Raw genomic sequence first — 23,457 nt, forward strand, 5'->3', positions numbered from 1 at the left:
GCCCAAGAAGATGAAAGAACCAGGGGAAAGAGTCTCCTTTGACAGAGTGGACTTGAAAGCAGGGAAAGGAGCATCAAAGCAGTCATGAAAGCAGAGCGGATCTGCGTGCTGCCTGTTTTGTTTTGAGAGAGATCTAAGGGCGCCGGCAGAAACTAATGTCATTTGTTTCAATGAAGTTCACAGTAGCTCACATCGGGAAGAACCACTCTGTTTAAAAACAAGCATAGGATAAGCCAGGACTAAGGTCATTACCTTTTCTCCACACATTTAATAGTTTCATGACAGAATTTTAGTAGGTGTTAGGCTTGCCAGGTGACTCAGGGCCCATCATACCCTCTCAGCCTAATCTACCTCATAGAACAGCTGGATTCAAATCCAGTAGCGCTTTACAGGAAGAGGATAGGAGGAGGAGAAGAGCTGGATTTATATCCCCCCTTTCTCTCCTGCAAGGAGACTCAAAGGGACTTACAATCTCCTTTCCCTTCCCCCCTCACAACAAGCACCCTGTGAGGTGGGTGGGGCTGAGAGAGCTCTGAAGAACTGTGACTAGCCCAAGGTCACCCAGCTGGCGTGTGTGGGAGTGTACAGGCTAATCTGAATTCTCCAGATAAGCCTCCACAGCTCAGGCGGCAGAGCTGGGAATCATAAGAACATAAGAACTAGCCTGCTGGATCAGACCAGAGTCCATCTAGTCCAGCACTCTGCTACTCACAGTGGCCCACCAGGTGCCTTTGGGAGCTCACGTGCAGGAGGTGAAAGCAACGTCCTGCTGCTGCTGCCGCTGCTCCTGAGCACCTGGTCTGCTAAGGCATTTGCAATCTCAGATCAAGGAGGATCAAGATTGGTAGCCATAGATCGACTTCTCCTCCATAAATCTGTCCAAGCCCTTTTTAAAGCTATCCAGGTTAGTGGCCATCACCACCTCCTGTGGCAGCATATTCCAAACACCAATCACACGTTGCGTGAAGAAGTGTTTCCTTTTATTAGTCCTAATTCTTCCCCCCAGCATTTTCAATGACTGCCCCCTGGTTCTAGTATTGTGAGAAAGAGAGAAAAATTTCTCTGTCGACATTTTCTACCCCATGCATAATTTTATAGACTTCAATCATGTTCTCCCTCAGACATCTCCTCTCCAAAGTAGAGAGTCCCAAATGCTGCAGCCTCTCATCAAACCCTGTTCTCCAGATTAGAGTGCACCTACTCTTAACCACTACACCAGTCCTCATCTGGAGGTTGACAGTCCTGGTGGGCCACTGCAAGTAGCAGAGAGCTGGACTAGATGGACTCTGGTCTGATCCAGGTGGCTTGTTCTTATGTTCTTTCACAATTCTGATCTTCCTCCATGCTGGTGCCTAAAGTAGGGTTGTCAGATCCAGGTTGGGAAATTCCTGGAGTTTTGGGGATGGAGCCTGGGCAGGACGGAGACCTCAGTGGGTTCAATGTCATAGAGTTCCCCGTCCAAAGTATCCATTTTCTCCAGCAAAACTGACCTGCCTAGACTGGAGACGAACTGCAATTCAAGGGAAATTCCAGTTCTTACCTGGAAGCTGGCAAACGCAGTCTAAAGCCGTGTCCTCAAGCCATCTGTAAAGCTGCCCATGATCACAAAAAAACCAGAAGTGATTCAAGGAAGACGCTTTACTTTTCCTTACGAGCTAAGTTTGCAATCCCCAAACTGTTCCTGTTTGGGTAGAAAGAAGCCCCGGGAGGTCTCGTCTGTTTCCAACTCGCCACCAGGTGGCGCACTTCCTCCTCCTCCAAACATGGTAATACTTGGTGTTTTAACACAAAGCAGGCTTTTGTGACAAATAAAATCAAGGGCAGTTTGTCATCTTCTTTTGTGGCTTAAAGACAAAAGAGAGTCTTGCTGGTACATTAAGAACTTATGTTGCTTCCCTGACTTTCAGGCTGCCCCCAGAACTAGAGCTTTTGCATAATCTGCCCCAGAAAATCACAATGAGGGACAGAAGTGTTGCCGGCCTTCCTTGGGAGATGGACTTGCCGAATTTCCAGGCAAGGGTCCCCCCAACCCCTGCAAATAACGGAAATCAGTTATTTCTGCTTTATGCATGGGAACTTTTTTTGCCACATCAACCAAACGCTTCGTAAACTCTGGGATAAGAAACAAAATGTACAGAGAAGATACAAAAGATAGTCCAAGACTGTGAGAACCAGTGTTGGGATCCAAAAATGTTAGTAACAGGTTCCCATGGTGGTGGGATTCAAACAGTGGCGTAGCGCCAATGGGGCTGGCCAGGGCACGACAGGGGCGTGGCCGGGCATTCTGGGGCACGGCTGTGGCAAGGATGCAGCCGCTGTGCCGGTCCTTGGGCAGGAAACGAATGCATGCAGGCGCAGGCTACCACGCACGCCAGTGCACCTCCTGCTAGACTGCTTCAAGTTCTGCACACTACTGCCGAGGAGCAGAGGAGGGGTGTAACTAAGGCAAACATCACGTGGCAAAATCACCAATTAGTAACCCCCTCTCGGCACACACAAATAATTTGTAACCTACTCTCGGGAACCTGTGAGAACCTGCTGGATTCCACCTCTGGTGAGAACCATAAAGGAAATGCCACACCTGTGTCGGACTGGGCGCCATCTTAGATTGGGTTCCATCGGTTGTCTTTATTTTGTGTGTGTTGTTAGATATAAGGACAGGTCTTGAACGGCTCCAGGGCAGCAATTCCGTTCATAATTTTGAGACAGCAAGTCTCACCAAACTTTGCCATCCTTCCAATTAAATATGCATAGCATCACCCTACTTGAAAATGTACTGTTGAAGGTTTTCACGGCTGGATTCAATTAGTTGTTGTGGGTTTTCCGGCACAACAACCTACCGGTACTTGAAAAGTTAAATGATATAACCCCTCTGGGCTTCATACCAGTGTGAGGGACGGCACTCAACAAATTTTAAATTGCGCTCACCTTCCTTTCTTTAAAGTTTGGAGGAAAAAAGGATCCTGTCCATTTAAGGGGCTGTTGGGTGAAGCTATTTACTTACCTCCATGCCATGAATCATGTCCACACATTAAGAATTAAGATATTTTTCTCCAGGACTGTTGGCAACCTTACAGCCCGCTGCGGTAAAAACTTACCCACCCCAAGCAGGATATGGAGAGATAGAATAAAAAAAAATCTCCTGAACAAATAAAGAAATAAATGGAGCTGATCCTCTGCTTGGCCCATTTCTTGCAGGTAATCTTTTAAAGACCAACCTGGTTGAGTCAAATAGGCAGGCTACCCCTTTTTGGTTTGTTGTTGTTGTTCATTTCATGGGAACCCCAAATAGTTTGTGATGAGCTTCTAAGTTTGCCAACAGGCCTGGATGGGAAAAAAGCCCTTTCCCTTTCATAGTGATTGGAGCCCGTGGAAACAATTTGGGTTGCTCTTCACCTTCAAACAGAGGCACTTCTTTTATTTCCTGCAATGCGTGGGTAGCTGCGAAAGCGCACAGAAACGAACCGCCGCAGCCATGCCGATAGTCCCACGATCCGATTGGCTGCACCTGCATAGCTGCGCATGTTCAACACACAAAAGAAAAAGGGATCTCTCTGCAATGGCCGGGCAGTAATGAACATGTTGCTGTAGATCTAGATCGTGGTCATACTTGCTGCAATAGGAAGAAAACGTGTTTGGGGAACTTTGCACCCTGTCAGGCATTTAGAGAATCTGCCCATAACGTGATGGGTGACCCACACAGAATGGTGGGCGGATTTCTCCCTGACATAGCGAATGGTGTGGAACCTGAAGTGAATGGGTAGGAGGGACTTAAATCCGGGGTTGAGGGGGATAAAACAGCATTTCAGTGGGTTAATTCTGCCCCTGCCTATTATCCTATTATCATTGACACTCAACTGCCCCAACCATTCCTCGTTCCTGGAATGGTCTTCATTATCAGAATACTGTTTAAGGACCTCCACTTCTTTTCCTCCAGGTTAATTTACAAAACTGTATTTTTTGACATAGGTAGAGAATTTCTCAAGTTGGTAGATGGCTACCTCCCTTCAGGCAGCCTGGTACTAGTGAAGATATCCACATAGAGGCCAGACAGTTTACTATTAAATACAGTGATGCTAGTTAACTTTACACTAGAAACCATGTCTAATTGGTTGTGTCAGGCCCCTTCCACACATGCAGAATAATGCACTTTCAATCCACTTTCAATGTACTTTGCAGCTGGATTTTACCGTGTGGAATAGCAAAATCCACTTGCAAACAGTTGTGCAAGTGGATTGAAAATGTATTATTCTGCTTGTGTGGAAGGGGCCATAGTTATTCCCACAGATGTAGTTTCCTTCTTGCTCCTTGTGTCCTTCCCAAGTTAGCCTTCCAGAATTAAAAGGATCCACCCGCTGTTCAGTGAAAATGTAGATGGGAATGATGCCAAGAAGGCACTAGGGACAAGAAAAGCGAAAACAAACCAACCAACACTGATTTCAAAAGGCCAGAGAGTCAAACTGCATGTTACAGGAGGACATGGGCTGCCGATGCCGTTTTAGGTGAGAATATAGCAGTTTAAAAACTGATGTGGGGGGTCCATGGTGCAGTGGCAAGAGGAGATCTGATTCCCCACCCCACCCTTTTTCAAGAGCTGAAACAGCCTCCCACGACTGTTTCGGCACTTGAAAAGGCCCAGGGTGGAGGACACAAGACTGCCTGGTGCCAACGTGCGACGGGCCCAATGAGGAACAGGCCCTTGTGGCAGTTTTTAAACTGTTGATCTCCCATCTTGTCTAAAAGGGTGCTGGCAGTCACAGATTGTCCTGTGTGCGCCCCACCCATAATGTGTAGTTTGGTTCTAAGCATCTGGGATTGTGGTCGACGGTCGTTTCTTAGCACACTGCTACCCCCGTGCTTTAATTAAAGCCTAAACTTTTTCCTACGAAGACAAAGACACGTGGAGAGACGACGGCAGGAATCCTACGTCAGTGGAACCGAAAACCTGTTTAATAGAAGGCAGTGAAGGAGCAACTCTACAGTGAGGCCTTTAAAATCTAAAGTTTAAAAAAAGGCTTTGATTCAAAAGCAGGAAGGGAGGAAAAATAAACTGACAGGGGCAAAAGATGAAATCCTTCAAAAAAAAATTTGGCAATTTTCAACGTCAGGTATTTTGAAGAGGCTAAATCATAGGATCATAGAGTTGGAAGGGATCCCTAGGGCCATCAAGTCCAACCCCCTGCAATGCAGGAACACACAAATGAAGGTGCACATGGTATGTGTTTTTTAAAAAATCAGGTGCTTCCAGAGGCCATTTAATTTCATTTCCATGCTATTGGTAGCTCGCTTTGGTGCTATCTGTTGCGTTCATTGATTTGTTCTGCGCTCATGTTCGTTTCAAATGCTTGGCATTATAGTGAGATCGCATATCTTTCCTCAGGTTAAATTTGGCTCCGCAAACACCACAGGTATACAGGTGAACATCCATGTGCTGTTCCAGCTGTTCGTTACTGGGGAAAATCTGAAAGCAGACCTGGCAGATAGTCTCTCCGGCGGACAGGTGGGATATCATGTGCCGTACGTGATCATGCTTCCGGAAGTTCCCCTGGTCGCAAATGGAGCAGACGTACCTCGCCATGCCTTTGTGCATGTCGTTGTGAAGGCGCAACTGGCGTTCTCGGAGAAACTGCTTCCCGCACGTTTGGCAGACAAACTGTTTTTCCTTGGTGTGCACGGTATAGTGTTCCCGCAAGTGACAGCGCTGATAAAACCCTTTCCCGCAAAGGCTGCAGAAATGTTTGCGGCGATGATCCCGCTCGTTCTCTTCCATCATGGCATTCTTGAATAGATCGTGCTCTAGGCAGCTGGACATGTGCTCGACCACTAAGTTTTCCGTTTCAAAACGCTGGGTGCAGTTCGGACACCGGAACGGGCAGGCCGAATCCCTGTACAGCTGCTTCTTCGGAAGGCTGCTCATCTGGAAATGGCCGTCCCCAAACTCATCCAGCATTTCCGCATACATCATCTCTCGCATTTCGGATTGCTCCTCCAAGTTCTCTTCCAGGTCCAGTTTCTCCTCGTCGTTTCTCAAGCCGTTCGTCGACAGGTCTTGGGGCTCGCCGCACGTCTGCGCATGATCCTGCAACTGCCGGCCTTTGACCAATATCTGGCCACACTTCCCACACGCGCATATATTCTCTATGTGTTTGGATAAGTAATGTGATGAGAGGTCTTCTTCTGTGATTGTCAGCCCGCACAGTTCGCAGGACGCATTTTCAGAATCCTCCTTGGCCGCACTGACTTTGCTGTTCAGGGCTCTCACGTTTTTCAGGTATTTCCTATCGTCTTCTTCCATAGGCACTTCGGCTTTCAACAGAGCTTTTCTGACCCTCCTGTTTTCGTTGACCTCTTCCTCGATGTAGTACCTGTAAACCGTCTCGTCGTCGTCCAGGTCATCGTTGTCACTGGACTCATTTCCGTCCGTCACCTTGATGATGTTAAACTCTTTCAGGTTATCTATGGGGTGGTCAGCTGGCTCCATCTTGACGACGATCCTCTTCCTCTCGGCGGCTCTGCTTCGTTCTTCGCCTGACGGCTCCGACGAGGTGGCACTGCCTTTTTGGCTTGTTACGTTGGAGACCGGCGACGAAGACCCATCTTCGGTTTGGCTTGCGTTTCCTTTATGCTTGTCCGACTGAGAAGGCGGCATTTTAGCAGTGCATTCTCCCTCTTTAAAGTCATTCTTCTCCGCCCCGTAATATTTGGGGTTCTGAAAGGAATGCCTGTTAGTGCATGTCATGATGTGCTCATCCAAGAGCCGCTCGCAGCTGAAACTGAACCCGCATCCATCGCAGGTGAAGCTCCTTCCAAAGCGGCGTGAGTTCGACACCCGGTCTTTGGCGCTTGGCAGCTTGGGCACGGCACTTTTTTTCCAGGCGTCCAAGAGATGCTCGGGGAAACTGCTCAGCTGCGACGCGTCCTCGTCAACCTCCCTCCTATGGGACGAGCTCACCGTCGAACTTGGTGGCTCCACCCCCCACCTGTTCGCTTCATTCCCGTTCCGAGCCAGCGTGTCTTCGTACATCCGCACGCCAAAGATCATCTTGCTATTTTGAGAGCTGGAAGCGGAAGAGGAGCACCGCAAGCCCGACGAGTGGCTGTCTTGGATGTCTTCTAGACATTCCGGCACGTTGTACAGCTGCAGGGAGCTCATCGCCAGCTTGAACTGCTCGAAGTTGGCCGGGGCCGTCAGGATCTTCCCTAAATACATGAACTGCAAGATGAGATCGAAGCATTCGGCCGTGATCTTCATGTTGCTCAGGTTCAGCTGGGCCGTGCTGTCCTGATGGCTCATAAAAAACATCCGGAAATAAGAGCTGCAAGCAGCCAGGACCGCCTTGTGAGCCTGGAAATAGATGTCGTCGATCGCAATGCAACAGTCGCATAGGAATCCCCACTCTCTTTGATTGTTGAGCTGCTGCAGCACATAGTTGCTGTGGCTAGTTCTCGCCATCTTGGTCTTATATCACCGGCCTGCATAAAGAAAAGGGTGAAGGGAGGTGGGGAAAAACAACAACCAACCATCAGCTTTGCTTGGAGAACTGAAACAACCAGAAACACACCCTGCCACAAGCCGACTCCCCACAAATTATCCACTTTAGGTTCATGCGATCTTTTTATCTAAGGGCCAAGTGAAGCATAATGACAACCTCGTGGCCACCAAGAGGGTGCCACCACTGTTTTAAAGACACATTCTGCTGAAAGAGCCCAATCTTGATTAGGTCCACAGTGCAGCACTTGTGTTTGCCCCGCCCCGTACCTTTTCAAGAGCCACGGGGAAGGGACAAGCCCCCTGCGCGGCTGTTTTGGCCCTTAAGCAGGGAGAGGAAACAAGAGCGCCACCTACAGTCTCAAGCGGGACCGGCCCCTCACAGTATTTCAAATGGTGTCAGCATCCTCATGGCGGCCACGAGGACAGCGTCCCATTCGGTTTGGCCCTAAGGCAGTGTCTGCGTGGCTATTTTGGTCCACCTTGAATCCAAAACAGGAACGGTCATTTTCCCATGGTCCATCGGGCCTCATTGGGCACTTATGCACTTTCATCTTCCCTTCCTTTCCCCATACCTGCATCGTGTAAATCAAAGAAGAGCTGGTTTTTCTACTCTGCTTTTCTCAAGCTTTAAGGAGTCTCAATGTGGCCTACAATCCCCTTCCCGTCCTTTCCCCACGACAGACACCTTGTGAGGTAGGTGGGGCTGAGAGAGTTCTGAGAGAACTGGGACTGGCCCAAGTCACCCAGCAGGCTTCATGTGGAGGCGTGAGGGAATCAAACCCGGCTCTCCAGATTAGAGTCCAGTAGGTTCTTACTACTGAGGACGCTTCGAATTAGAAGGCGTTAAAAGAAGAAGAAGAGTTTGGATTTATATCCCCCCTTTCTCTCCTGCAGGAGACTCAAAGGGGCTTACAATCTCCTTGCCCTTCCCCCCTCACAACAAACACCCTGTGAGGTGAGTGGGGCTGAGAGAGCTCCGAGAAGCTGTGACTAGCCCAAGGTCACCCAGCTGGCGTGTGTGGGAGTGTACAGGCTAGTCTGAATTCCCCAGATAAGCCTCCACAGCTCAGGTGGCAGAGCTGGGAATCAAACCCGGTTCCTCCAGATTAGATACATGAGCTCTTAACTTCTTACGCCTAGGCACGGACCAAGGCGGGCAAAAGATCAGGCCCAGCAAATTATACAGTATCTGACCTGGCCAACACAAAGGCCTTGTATTGCCTCTTGGTCTCAAGGTGGACCGTTCTGCATCCCCGTCCCTCCCTCTGGCTTGAACACACACACACAGTCCGAGACATTTTAAGTTTGTACGCTCTGGCCATCTGCGACAATCTGTACTGGTGTGTGCTTAATTTATGTGCAACCCCTAAAGCAACAGAGACACATCCGGAGACAATTCACACAGTAAAACTAGCGTGGAAAATGGCTTATACTCAAGGCAAGTATGCTCACATATTTGAAATCTGGGGTTGGGGCCGAGATTTGAAACCAGCCTGTTTTTCTTGCTAAACAGCCTGCTGGTTTTGTTTTTAATTACCCCATCGCTGGGAACGCAGCCACCACTCCCATTGTCACGTGACCACAGGACAAGCACTTCGCTGTGGAGGGGGCGGGCGAGAAACGTGTTTCCTATTATGCAGGATCTCCAAATCCACAAGACGGAGAGGGCCTTGTATTGCAGCAAAGTTAGGATACTAACGCATTCAGCTGTGCCTACGACACACAATCACACAAGCGACATTCATTAGTACAAACCAACACTGGAGACTCGGTACAAGTAGATGCTTTGGAAACAGGCATCAGCTCAGCTACTTGACCCAGAAATATTTAGAAGTCAGACAAACGTGGTGATTCGAACGACTTATCTTGTTTTGCCCTGCTGTGAACACATATATGAGACTGCCTCAAATGGAATCAAACCATCTATCCAGGTCAAAATTGTCTACTCTGATTGGCAGTGGATCTCCAACAGTTGTGCCAGAGATCTTTCACATCACCTACTGTCTGGAGTAGTAGTAGTAGTAGTAGTAGTAGGAGGAGGAGGAGGAGGAGGAGAAAGGGAGTAGTAGTAGTTTGGATTTATATCCTACCTTTCTCTCCTGCAAGGAGACTCAAAGTGGCTTACAAGCTCATTTCCCTTCCTCTCCCCACAACAGACACTTTGTGAGGTAGGTGGGGCTGAGAGAGGCCTGAGAGAACTGTGACTAGCCCAAGGTCACCCAGCAGGAATGTAGGAGTGTGGAAAGACATCTGGCTCACCAGATAAGCCTCTGCCACTGAGGTGGAGGAGTGAGGAATCAAACCCGGTTCTCCAGATTAGAATCCACCTGCTCTTAACCACTACACCACGCTGGCTCTCTGGATGCCCCGGACATGAACCACTGAGCCCCAGCTCCTCCACCCTTGCCGCAGTAAAAAAATGGAAGGTTTCATTACTACTGTGTTGTACATAGTTCCTTACGGGGAGACCAAGCCTGGGAGGCGCAGAAGGCCTCTGTGTCACACCCCCAGACTTGATCAATTAAGGAATCAATATTTTTAAAGCAGAATTCTCATTTATTGATGGCAAGCATAGGAAAGCTGTTGACTTACTGAGTACATTAAACCAGGCAAAGCCTTATATCCCCCAGTACAGACACGTCAGGACCACAACCCTGGCTTCCTTCCCCGGAAGCAGGAAGGTAGCGTTTCACACTCACACTCATTCCTTAGCCGGTGAGAACAGGGATGAAAACACTGCAGCTGCCACCATCCCTCTCTGCAGCTGCAGAGATAAGGGCAGACCAGTACAGGGAAACATTCCCAGGTTTGCTTAAGCAGTAAGAGTTCCGCAGACATAGGTATAGCAATAAGAATTCAGTAGACAGAAATATGGCAGGACCCAGGCTAAGACACTAGAGCAGGGGTGGGCAATTATTTTTTCCATGGGGATGCATAAGAAACAGAAAATATTGTGGAGGGCCGGGCCAAAAGGCAGGGGGGCGAGGAGCTTTTGAAAGCCCAACAGAAGCCGGCAGCCAAGGCAACCGGCTTCTGCGGGGCTTTCAAAGGCGCCTCGCTCCCCAGCAAGGCAGGGGGGGCGAGGCGTCTTTGAAAGCCCCGCAGAAGCCAGCAACCAAGGCAACCGGCTTCTGCAGGGCTTTCAAAAGACATGCCTCGCCTCCCGGAGCACCGGCAGGGGGGCTACAGTCAGGGGTCATCCGGCGTGAGGTCGGATAAATCGTGGCCCTCAGATGGCCCGTGATATATGCCCAGGTCTGCACCTTAGAGGCTCAAGAGCTCCCCTCGGGTTACGTGGGCTGAAATTTACACCTATCCAGTACATTTTAACTACACCCTTCCTCCAAGGACATTGGGACAGCATAGATCCAATTTAGCTTCCATGTCACAGTCTCAACCACGCAGTGAAGTAGGTTAGGATGAGGTTAGCAAGTGGCTAAAAGTCACTCAGCACCCTTTATAGTAGAGTGAGGTTTTGAACCTGGGTATTCCAGATCTTAGTGCATACAACACTCTAACCACTACGCCAGCTTCAGGGATTCCTGAAGAAAGCAGATTTTAACAATCCTGTCCAGTCTGGTTTCAGGCCTACTTATGGGACGGACACAGCCTTGGTTACCCTGGTGGATGACCCGTGCCAGAAGATGGATATGGGGAGTGCGACCCTTTTAATTCTTCTTTCAATAGCATCTATCTTGGTATCTTTCTGGATTGCCTTTCAGGAGCGGAATGGAAGGCACTGTTCTGTGGTGGTTACGGTCAGAGGCATAGCAAGGGAGAAAAGCGCCCGGTGCACTGGTGCGTCCTCTGCCACGCCCTCGGCATGCCCCCACCGGGGCGTGCGACCTGTGCATCGTGGGGCCCCCTGCCCCCTTGGAGCTACGCCTCTGGTTACGGTCCTACCTCAGAAGATGGGTTTCACAATGTGTTACTGGGGGACTGCTGTGTTGTTCTATTTTCTCCCTCATGGCATCAAAACTTTGGAACTCCCTTCCCAAGAAGATTTGTCTATCACCCTTTATCAGTGTCACGATCAGCCCCTATTTAATCATGCCATGTCTCCTGTCCGGGATGTGGGAACCTTTCTCTTCTTATTCCCCCTCCCTGCTGTGCTGGTGTTTTTCCACTTTGCTTCTCAGGCTATGCCTTATCAGCTCATTAGACACCTGCTGTTGAAACTTTGTCAGTAGTGTGGAATGTAGGTTGTTCTAACCCCGGCGGGAGGCTTCTTTCCCTCTGGATTGTGGGACTGGAGGGGTGCCATCCCCCCATGGAAACTGGTAATCAGGGGTGGGGTGATGTGACATGGGGGGAGACATGGGGTACAATGGAGGCTGCATTGCTGGTTATGCTTAGTTCTGGCAGTGGAAGTCTAAATGATTATTCCTGATGCTGTTTTGCAATAAAGAAATCAACTGGATATAGAGTCTTGTTATTGAACAGTCTAAGGGCACGAGAATCAGTGTCTTTTGAAAGCAGATAAAGGCTTTTCTTGTCTCATCTGGCTTTCTTGTTTCATCTGGCCAATAATAGCTACTGACCCTACTGACCAATAATAGCTACTGACCCTAATAGCTACTGACCCTACAAAGCCTTTACGACCCTGGCCCCGGCCTGGTGGAACGATCTCCCTCCAACTGTCCGGGCCCTGCGGGACCTTGGCGAGTTCCGCAGGGCCTGTAAGACGGAGCTGTTCCGCCGGGCCTTTGGAGGAACCGGCCACTGATGGTGCACCCCCTCCTTTGGCCCCTGACATCTGGGCCATCTGTCATCCAATGAGACTTGCCATTCCTCCCTTTTGGGGGGAGGGAACTTTAAAAAATAGAATGCTGGACGCCATTCTAATTATTAGAATTAGTTCTTATGGTTTTTATCGCTGCTTTTAAATGTTTTCGCTATCCTATATTGTTATTTCTACATGTTGTACACCGCCCGGAGCCCTTCGGGGATAGGGCGGTATAAAACCTAATAAATAAATAAATAAATAAATAAATAAATAAATAAATAAATAAATAAATAAATAAATAAATAAATAAAATACTTCTAGTGTAGCTTATGTGTTTTTAATGGAATTATTTTATAATTAACAGTATTTTTAATTGCACAAACATTTTGATGGGTTTTTTAATGTTCGCAGCACTGTGTACCCTGATCGGGTAGAAAGGCAACATAAAAATGTTTTCGCTGCAGTTGATAATCACAAACTGTTCAGCAAGGGTAGCTAACAGATAATTTCCCTCTTCCCTATGAAAAAATACACATTTCTTTGTTTTTTTCAAGAGGAAGAGGAGGAAGTTCTCTAGCAAGGACACCGCTGGATTGAATCTCGTGATGGACACAGGTTCACTAGAAGACATTAAGCTAACCTCTCCCTTCTCAGCCTCAAATCTCCTATCTGCCACATTGGGGGGGGGGGGGTAATAATACTGGTCTACCTTACAAGGCAGTTGTAAAGATGACTCTGATGATACACAGGAAATGTTTTGGGGGATGTTAGTCTTATACAAATGCTCACTGCCATCACTACATTGAATTGTTAATTTTGCTGGCCCCCATGTGGGTGATGAAAACAACAGAACAGCCCCCCCACACACACACACACACAAACACACTCACACAAAGAAAAGATCCCTACCAACTTGGGGAATCTTCCTACGTATGCAGAAAATTAGAAATTATCTCAAGGGTTGTGTGTGTGTTAAAAATAAACAAAGAACTTCATACTTTAGGGGGGATAGATGGCAGAGGGGAAAAGAAAGGGGGGGATGAAATCCTTAAGAAAGAATTTGGGGGGAACGGGGTGGGATTTCCATATTATCCCCACTCTTCTCACGATTCCACACATGTACCCATTTTTGTTGGCTATGCTAACAAATAAGTTCTCTTTTCTTAACCCACTGTGGGGAATGCTATGTAAATTTTGGGAATTATCTAGTCAGACTTTTGTTAATCCCGTTGCAAGGGGTGGGGTATGGATCCAGAAACACTTTGCCCGCTTCCAGCATCACAAAAACTTTATTTGACCCTCAATTAGGATCACGCAGTCACTCCACCAAGCACGGGCAACATGAGAACTTTCCATGTGGCTGACGCCATCTTGAAACCACCAGAACCATTTTGTGGTAACAGAAGTGCTCAAAGGCCTACTCAAGGCACTTTCCACCTCTTAGTAAATCAGACGTCAGCGACGTGGGCTCCGATAGGTTCTCCTCACAAGTGGCTCTTCGGTTTCCAAGCCTGCAAATTGTAACATTACGGCAATGCTACCACTAATATTTCAACAGCCCACAGATTTAGGCTTTGTGTAGCTTTGAACAACGTGTATGTTTCCTCACAAGAGCAGTGGGTCGCTTTTGATCACAAAAGTCCAATCCTGGAAGTCTTTTGCCTGATAACAGAAGTGCCCCTCTGCAAACAACTACTTGGGCTTTTAGTGCACCAGGACAGCCTGGCAAATATCAGCCACTTAGAGTTGCCAACCCCAAGGTGGCGGCTGGAGATCTCCCAGTGCTTTAACTGACCTTTGGAAGGTAGACCCAATGCCATTATACCGCGCTGAAATATTGATAGCGGAGCCAGAGGCGAATTTATCCCACTTCTGGACTTTGTTTGAATTGAAGATTCAACCATGTTTTATTGCTATGTTAGTTTGATAGAAGCCAACTGTATTAGGTAGGAAAGCAGGATTTATAAGTTTCTCTGTATTTTTGACTGCATGGAACTTCCTTGGCTCAAGGCAGGGACACACCCCGGCTCCACCTGAGCCCACCCTTTTCACGTGTAAAGGTTCCTGATGGGTGTGAACAAAAGGAGATCTCAGAGGAAGCGCCTCACCCTGCCTAATCCCATCAGTAGGCAGATAAGGGGCTATCGCCATCAAGCTCTGGTTCCTGACCCCGGACACTTGGGAAACCCTCTGTGTTTTCCCGCTAGTACACACGTCATCGCCTCACCCTACTCTGGCGCGAAACCCAAGAAGGAGATGCCTATTGAACTCTGATTGGTTCCCTCGCGATGTTGCAAAATGCACGCGATTGGTTGTTTTGAATTTTGTTAATGAATGGTGGTGGGCTGTCTTGAGTTCTCCCGGGCTCCCAACGGGAGAAACTGTATTTAAGAGGTTGTAAGGCTGCTAGGCAGTGCAGTGGCTGTGTGGAACGGAGGTGCTGACACTTAGGTCAGCATCTCAATAAACCTTCTTTGTTTATTATACTCACCGTGTCGGGTCTTGTTGGGTTCCTGGGCGCTGCCGAGAGCTGGGCACTTCCGAGTTAGTAAAAGTTACCAAGGGCAGCGCGGTAACAATATCTCCCCTTCCCAACTCTCCGCAGGCTTCGCCAAAATCGCCAGGTATTTGCCAACCTGGAGACGGCAACGCTTCAGCTACTAGACAACTCAAGACTTTGTTAACTAAGTACCTTTTCCCTCAGTGAAGCGGCTTTCCTAAACCACTATGCCTGGGTAATAATGAATTTCATACTTGAAGAGGCCAACCATAGATACGGGTGAAACGTTAGGAGCAAAAACTACCAGACCACGGCCACACAGCCCGGAAAACCCATAACAGCTGGTTGCTTCCAACCGTGAAAGCCTTTGACAATACAATACAAAGCACTTCCTGATTTTCTAATCATAGTTATGAGTTCAGGAGTATCAAGGAAAAGGACATGCTGCTCCGTGCTCCTTCCTCCTCCGCCCACATTTCTTCCCACCAGAGTTAACCATGGTTACTTTTCCAATGCACACCAAACCATGGTTAGCTACAAACGAGTGTACAGCCATGGGTAGAATTGAACTTGCAAACCAGGACTTGAGCCGACCATGGTCAGAATTAACGATTGGCACACCTGCCTAAAGCTAACCATGGTTACTTTTAGAAGGGGAAGGGGAGAATGTACATGCAGACAGGAGAGATTGAAAGGTTCTCCCTGTGTCCTACCTATGATGAGAAGATTTTTTGTCTGTACTGTCGCCTTTAGAAACCATTTGACAATGTTCAAATTACTTCTAAAGTCAAGACTGTTTTTCTTTGCTAACTTGCTTCTTGTGTGTAGCCAAATGGGGTGTTGTTTTTTTTGGCTCTAAGAAATAATTATCAAATTCAAATCTGGCCTTTCTCCAAAGAATTCATGGATTCCTTGCTTTTATTTTTCCAAAGTAACCTGGGGGCTGGTTAGGTTGAGAAAAAGTGACGTCTCCAAGACAACTCCTGGAGTTTCAAGGCTCAATGGGGATTTGAATTCAGGGCCGACAAAGGCCGATTAAGCACAAAGTCTTTGCTGCATACTGGAGGCCAGGGTTTGCTGCAGCAAGATTTCTTGTATGGATGTATTTTCTGGAGCCCCACTTTAACTTCCCACTCTCTTTGTGGCAAGCGAAACCACTTGTAGAACCATTTAAATCTTGCTTTGCTGCCAGAGCGGGACGGATTTGCCAGTGGGCACAGCTTTGCCCCGGACCTTTCCCCTCCGCCCACGGCCAGCTTTCCCACTCCCTCGCTGTACTTTGAACGCCTTCCCTCTCACCCCCCTTCATGCTGTAGGCTCCTTTCTGTTTCCCTAAGCGCACTGATCAAAAGACTGATAGATCAATTGATAGACCGATCTCTCATGTGTATAGTGGAAGGGGGGAGAACCCAAACTTCATCTCTGTCTAAAGTCCGTGTTCAGACTCTCCTCCACCAACAGAGCCTCAGCACAGTCTCCATTGCCAAATGCCCTGGAGCCTTCTGGCTCCTTCCTGCTTTTCTAAAGTGGATATATTGAAATATCAAGAAATCGATTTTTCAGGGCTTTTGCAAGGAGCAGTACAAGCAGGCGTCTTTTTGGCTCCATCCCACCCCCACCCCACCCCCGTTCTATTCTGCCCTCCCCAATGGCTGAAAGGGCTTTAAAAACTTTATTTCAGGCAAGAGTCTGTTCTAAAACAAGCCCGTCTCGTCTCTTCTCTTGCAACAGCGGCAGAGAGTGCGCATGTGTGCGCGGAGGGAAAGGGAGTAGGGAAGAGAATATTAGCCCTGTGCCATTAAGGCTGTTTATGGGTGGAGTTAAGAGAACCAGGAGAAGCAGAGTTCGGCAAACTGCACTGCAGGCTGCCTCCTCGTGTGTAAACAGAAATGCGCAGAGAGTCGACAGTGGCATAGGAGGTTAAGAGGAGAGCAGAAGTGGCGTAGGAGGTTAAGAGCTCGTGTATCTAATCTGGAGGAACCGGGTTTGATTCCCCGCTCTGCCGCCTGAGCTGTGGAGGCTTATCTGGGGAATTCAGATTAGCCTGTACACTCCCACACACGCCAGCTGGGTGACCTTGGGCTAGTCACAGTTCTTCTCTGGGAGCCTCTCAGTCTCCCACTCTGGCACCTCACAGGGTGTTTGTTGGGGAGGGGGGGAAGGGCAAGGAGATTGTAAGCCCCTTTGAGTCTCCTGCAGGAGAGAGAAAGGGGGATATAAATCCAAACTCCTCCCTCCTCCTCCTCCTCCCTCCCTCCCTCCCTCCTCCCTCCCTCTCTCTTCTCTTCTTTCTTTCTTCTTTCTTTCTTCTTCTTTCCTCCCCCCCTCCCTCCTCCTCCCTTCTTCTTCTCTTCTTCTTTCTTCTTTTCTTCTTCCTCGTCTTCTTCTTCTCTTTCTTCTTTCTCTTCTCTTTATTCTTCTTCTTCTTCTTCTTCTTCTTCTTCTTCTTCTTCTTCTTCTTCTTCTTCTTCTTCTTCTTCTTCTTCTTCTTCTTCTTCTTCTTCTTCTTCTTCTATGCGCCTACAGCGCAGAGAACAGGCTCGAGGTAAGTGTTCCATGCATAATTGCCCAAAGAGAACTTTTTCTCCCTCTCCCAACATACTTGTTGAAGGTATCCAATGAACCTGATGCACAGTAGATTTAGGACAGACACACGGAAACACTTCTTTACACAGCAAGTGGTTAAAATGTAGAATTCCCTGCCAGAGGATTTCATGACCGCCTGAGGCCCAGACGACTTTGAAAGTGGATTAGTGGAAAAGAGATCCATCAGTGGCTACAATTCTCTGTCTCACAAAAAGATGTCAGTAGATTGTATATTCCTCCGCCACAGACCAAAACATGCTGGACCTTCTTTGTTGTGGAATGCTCCGCCTGGGTCTTAGTGCCTACCTAGCCCTGCTCACCCCATCTGTTTGAAAGTAAAAATACATTCTGGCACAAATGCTTTTGCATCAAAATACCATGTTCAACAATGCACCAAATAATGGTTTTGACAAAGGCAGTGCGTAAAAACAAATGATAATTCTCATATTTGTTCGGAACTATATTCTAATGCAGAAGCATACAATTTTCTCAACTGATGCACCTCAACTGAATTAGCATCTTTATGTGAAACAGAATATAGATGTAGTGACTGGATTTATACCCCGCCTTTCTCTCCTGTCAGGAGATTCAAGGCAGCTTACAAACTCCTTCCCTTCCTCTCCCCATAACAGGCACCTTGTGAGGAAGGTGGGGCTGAGAGAGGTCTGAGAGAACTGTGACTAGCCCAAGGTCACCCAGCAGGCTTCATGTGGAGGAACGGGGAAACAAAACCAGTTCACCAGATTAGAGACTGCCGCTTATGTGGAGAAGTATGGGATCAAACCTGGTTTTCCAGATTAGAGTCCACTGCTCTTAACAGCAACACCACACTGGGAACCTCCACGTGCAGAGGCAGTAAAATTCTGAATCCCAGTGCCAGGAGGCAACATCAGGGGAAGGCTTTGGCCTCTATGCCCTGTTTGTTGGACCTCCAGAGGGATTGGCTGGCCACTGAATGACACAGGATGCTGAACTAGATGACCACCAGCCTGAGCCAACAGAACTCTTCCTGGCTTCTACTGGTTTCCACATCAAACATGTATGCAAAGAGACACGTGTGATAGGTGTTTGGAATATGCTATGATGGCCACTAACCTGGATAGCTTTAAAAAGGGCTTGGACAGATTTATGGAGGAGAAGTCGATCTATGGCTACCAATCTTGATCCTCCTTGATCTCAGATTGCAAATGCCTTAGCAGACCAGGTGCTCAGGAGCAGCAGCAGCAGAAGGCCATTGCTTTCACATCCTGCACGTGAGCTCCCAAAGGCATCTGGTGGGCCACTGCGAGTAGCAGAGTGCTGGACTAGATGGACTCTGGTCTGATCCAGCAGGCTAGTTCTTATGTTCTTATGTTAGGCCAGGCAAAAAGGACAACAGATGCCAATTGTTGTTTTTTTAATTTATATCCCCCCTTTCTCTCCTGCAGGAGACTCAAAGGGGCTTACAATCTCCTCGCCCTTCCCCCCTCACAACAAACACCCTGTGAGGTAGGTGGGGCTGAGAGAGCTCAGAAGAGCTGTGACTAGCCCAAGGTCACCCAGCTGGCGTGTGTGGGAGTGTACAGGCTAATCTGAATTCCCCAGATAAGCCTCCACAGATCAGGCGGCAGAGCGGGGAATCAAACCCGGCACCTCCAGATTAGATACACGAGCTCTTAACCTCCTACGCCACTGCGTATTTGAACTGAGAATTTGAACACGGAATTCCTTAGCCCAGGGGTGTCCAACTCTGGGGCTTCAGACATTCATGGACTACAATTCCCATCAGCCCCTGCTGGCATGGCCAATTGGACACCTCTGCTTTAGCCAAACCTCACAATGTAACAACCACAACAGCTCTCCTGGATTCCCACAACCTTTCAGCCATCTCCACCCACATGACAATGCCCCTCCGGATTCCAGTAGATTCCCCCTGGCTCTGAGAGCAACATCCAATGATTAGACATAGAATCATAGAGTTAGAAGAGACCCCAAGGGCCATCAAGTCCAACCCCCTAAAATGCAGGAACACACAATCAAAGCACTCCTGACAGATGGCAGTCCAGCCTCTCTTTAAAAACCTCCAAAGGTAGTGCATTCCACTGTTGAACAGCCCTAACAGTCAGGAAGTTTTTCCTGATGTTTTGGTAGAATCTCTTTGCCTTCCCCTCGAACCCGTTACTCCTGGTCGTAGTCTCTGGAGCAGCAGAAACAAGCTTGCTCCCTCACCAACATGACATCCCTTCAAATATCTAAACATGGTTATCATGTCACCTCTTTACCAAACTAAACATCCCCAGCTCCCTAAGTCTCTCCTCGTAGGACATGGGTTCCAGACCTTTGACCCTTTTGGCTGCCCTTCTCTGGACCTGTTCCAGCTTGTCAATATCCTTCTAGTCAATTCGGTAGCTAAATGAATAGCTTAAAAAGCTTTTTGTTTGACTGCAAAGGCGCATCCAATGAACCAGGAAACATTTACCCCCAAAAGTGTTTTTTTTAAATATAGGCAGTTGTAAAAATTCCAGCTGCCGGGCATCATCTGGGAAGAGGTATTCCCCATCGCACAGGTGGGAATGTCTCTTCCAAGATGCCTGCACTGTATATATTTACATGTGCCTTGTAGAACTGAGGCAGGATTCCTTTTATTTATTTAAAAAAACCTATAGTTTTATTCATAGAAAAAAAAACACAGTTTGGGCTAAGTAATCAATTAATTAACTGCTGCTACTTCAGTTAGGGAAGAAGAAGAAGAAGAAGAAGAAGAAGAAGAAGAAGAAGAAGAAGAAGAAGAAGAAGAAGAAGAAGAAGAAGAAGAAGAAGAAGAAGAAGAAGAAGAAGAAGAAGAAGAAGAAGAAGAAGAAGAAGAAGAAGAAGAAGAAGAAGAAGAAGAAGAAGAGTAGTTTGGATTTATATCCCCCCTTTCTCTCCTGCAGGAGACTCAAAGGGGCTTACAATCTCCTTGCCCTTCCCCCCTCACAACAAACAGCCCAAACACTCAGAGTTTTATCACATGTTTCAGAAAGAAGTCAGAACCTCCCAGAGTCAACTCGGAGCTTTCCAAACAGATGTACAAACTTCCAAAGTTGGAATCAATCTGTTCTTTGGATTCAAGACATGCAGACTGATGAATGGCTGCCCCTTAAGTACCCATTCTTGCTCCCGCTCTGAGCAACGTTTCATTTTTTAACTAAGTGGATTTTTAAACTGCGCAGAAGTTTTTTAAAAATGGATAAAGACGCCAGGTATCTGGGGGGAGGGGGAAGATTTTTTAAAAAAAGCAAAATCGTGCCTGAAGTTTGAAGGTGGAGGTAAAATAAGCCCTGGATTTGGAGACTGGACCATGCATCAGTGGGCGTTCGACATTGGGGAGAAGCTCTCCAGCAGAAGGAAACCACACTGGCTACCAAAAGAAGGTATCTCCATAAAACATTCATTTCATGTGTACCCCCTTGCTTCACTCTGTACAACGACCCTGTAATGCAGATCAGTATTATTAGCTAAATACTGCAAACGAGGTGTGGAGTGTGACAGAGACAGAGACAGAAAAAGAACTGTGCGTAGTACTACCCTGTTTCCCCGAATATAAGACATCCCCGGAAAATAAGACATAGTAGAGGTTTCGCTGCAGTGCGAAATATAAGGCATCCCCCAAAAGTAAGACGTAGCAAAGTTTTTGTTTGGAAGCATGCCCGACGAACAGAACACAGAAAAATAAGACATCCCCTGAAAATAAGACAAGGCGCAACTTTGGGAGCAAAAATTAATATAAGACACTGTCTTATTTTCGGGGAAACGCGGTATGAGTTTATGAGCAGATGTGAGGTTTCTAATTTACGCTCCGCTCTCTTATTCTCTGTGCTGTGCCAGATGAGCATCTAACTCTACCAGAGCCCTCCATGCGTCGAGCTGAATGCCCATGCCTCAGCCACCCGCCTCGAGATTAGCTCCCAACTCGCTGGTGCGCGCCTTGAGTGCAGCAATGCGCCAAGCTGCCCGGTGCCACATGCCCACGGGGCCATTTCAGAAAATCACTCACCAGAGCCGCAGACCTCGTTCTCGCAACCCTCTCTCCTGGCCTTTTTCTAAATCCTTGCCAGCCTGACAGCATCTCTTCATACACCAGCCCAGCAGCTCCGAGGACTCGGCTTCCCGAGCATCGAGCGCGATGCTCTGGCTAATTGGTGAGCAGAAGAACTCAAGGATGCAGCTCTGGAGACGAAGACTCCCTCCTGTCCGCAGCCGTTGCCAAAGCAGTGGTTTCCCTTCCCCGGGTTGTTCATGACATCACCAGCTATATCGGGCGGCGATAGTTCAGTGAAACAGCCGCCGAGGAAGACCTCACAACAGGCGCGCACCGACACAAACAAAAGCCAAACGTGGCGAAGAGGGAGAAACAAACACTCGCTGGGCAAAACTTATCCGGGAAGACGCCCGCGATCTTTGCGCAAGTTGCAGCTCGGCTCTGCCGTTGGGGTGCTCTCTTCCCGCGTCTGCCACCCCGGCCCATTCCCACACATTGATGCAAGACCGTTTCAGAGATGGAACTCTGCCAGGCTATTTGCAGAGTTTCCTCTTGGCAGTGTTACAGCTTCGATTGGCCTAATGCGCTAAGCTAAGGCAATCGTGGAAAACAGTCCCCCAAGCCTGACATTTCCCCAAGGACCAGACGGCGGGCCAGAGGCCAATCCCGACAAAATGTTAGGGAAATGAAGTCATGAGAAATCCTGAAAGTGCATAGACTCAGTAGCCGAGGAGGATACATTGAGGGGGGTGGGGTTGGGAGGACTCCATTGATTCTGTTTAATGCAGCTACGTAGAGGCCCGAACATGCAGAATAATGCACTTTCAATGCACTTTGCAGCTGGATTTTACTGTGCGGAATAGGAAAACCCACAATGCAAACAACTGTGAAAGTGAGTTGAAAGTGCATTATTCTGCATGTGCGGAAGGGGCCACAGTCAGCTCAACCAGTGGCGATTTATAAACCCAGGTTCAATCCAAACTTTCAGTATGTGCAAACCTGCTGTTTATTTATTGACTTGCTTCAGCAGTGGCGTAGTGGCTAAGAGCAGGTGCACACTGATCTGGAGGAACCGGGTTTGATTCCCAGCTCTGCCGCTTGAGTTGTGGAGGCCTATCTGGGGAATTCAGATTAGCCTGTACACTCCCACACACGCCAGCTGGGTGACCTTGGGCTAGTCACAGCTTCTTGGAGCTCTCTCAGCCCCCCCCCCACCTCACAGGGTGTTTGTTGTGAGGTGGGAAGGGCATGGAGATTGTAAGCCCCTTTGAGTCTCCTACAGGAGAGAAAGGGGGGATATAAATCCAAACTCTTCTTCTTCATTTATACACCGCCTTTCCCCACAATGGGTAAAAACATTGTTCTCCTCTCCTCCGTTCTATCCTCACAACAACACAAGCAAGGTAGGTTAGACCAACTGTAAACAGGCAGGCCGCAGCTGTAACTCATCCAGAGATGCAACAGGCAGCCTCCTGTGAGTGGACACATGGGCTCCTGGGACATATGGGCACTTGTTTATAGTTTCCCAGTGGATTAAGTTCCACGTGACACAGAAGCAATTCTCTCGCAGCACGTTATCAGAGTATCTAACACCTTTTCTCATAGTGCCTTCCGTCCATAGATCCACGTGGGAAGATGCGCACCTGAGCGTGCACCCCCCCCCCCTCGACTGCAACATGACCCATGATTGGGCTGCGAACAGACACAACTGTCACAGAAGCACAACCTTCAAACGAGGGGAGGAGAGACTGCACGAATGGCAGGTGCCTACAGAGACTGCACGAATGGCAGGTGCCTACAGAACACAGCACACTGTGTTTTTAAGCATCGGAGGAGCGCGTGTGTCATGAATTCCAGCGCTTGAACCAGTAGCCTTGTCTCTTACGGCCGATTAAGCCTCGAAACTATCTGGGAGTTCTTTCTCCTTGGCCAATCCATCCACCTACATCTGGGAGTGGTCCTCCACCAATCTGAGCGGATTGATTACTCTTTCGCATGAATGTTGTTTTATCTGTGCCGTCCGATGTGATGCCACATACCTAGGTGATGAGAAACTGGGTTTTCCAGTCCCTCTTATGTAACAGTCCCTCTTGAGCCCTTCTGCCGTTTGCAAATCTGGGTAATAAATATTTTACATCCTCTTTTGAGTCCCC

General features: G+C 48.1%; 1 protein-coding gene across 1 annotated transcript; it reads right to left on the minus strand.

Annotated features, from left to right (window-relative positions):
• Nucleotides 1-4,928: 4,928 nt before the first annotated feature.
• On the minus strand, nucleotides 4,929-21,369 carry ZBTB1 (zinc finger and BTB domain containing 1). The gene is made up of 2 exons (XM_048485764.1): nucleotides 21,320-21,369; nucleotides 4,929-7,473 (listed from the first exon to the last, which is right to left on the minus strand). The coding sequence occupies exon 2, from the start codon at nucleotides 7,451-7,453 to the stop codon at nucleotides 5,327-5,329; it is 2,127 nt and encodes a 708-aa protein (XP_048341721.1). The 5' UTR covers nucleotides 7,454-7,473; nucleotides 21,320-21,369; the 3' UTR covers nucleotides 4,929-5,326.
• Nucleotides 21,370-23,457: the final 2,088 nt, after the last annotated feature.

This window comes from Sphaerodactylus townsendi, linkage group LG02, assembly GCF_021028975.2.
Source record: "Sphaerodactylus townsendi isolate TG3544 linkage group LG02, MPM_Stown_v2.3, whole genome shotgun sequence".
In the NCBI taxonomy this organism is placed as follows: Eukaryota; Metazoa; Chordata; class Lepidosauria; order Squamata; family Sphaerodactylidae; genus Sphaerodactylus; species Sphaerodactylus townsendi.

What these genes read in the sequence shown, in the direction of transcription:
- ZBTB1 (XM_048485764.1), bottom strand. Translation starts at nt 7,453, where the DNA reads ATGGCGAGAACTAGCCACAGCAACTATGTGCTGCAGCAGCTCAACAAT.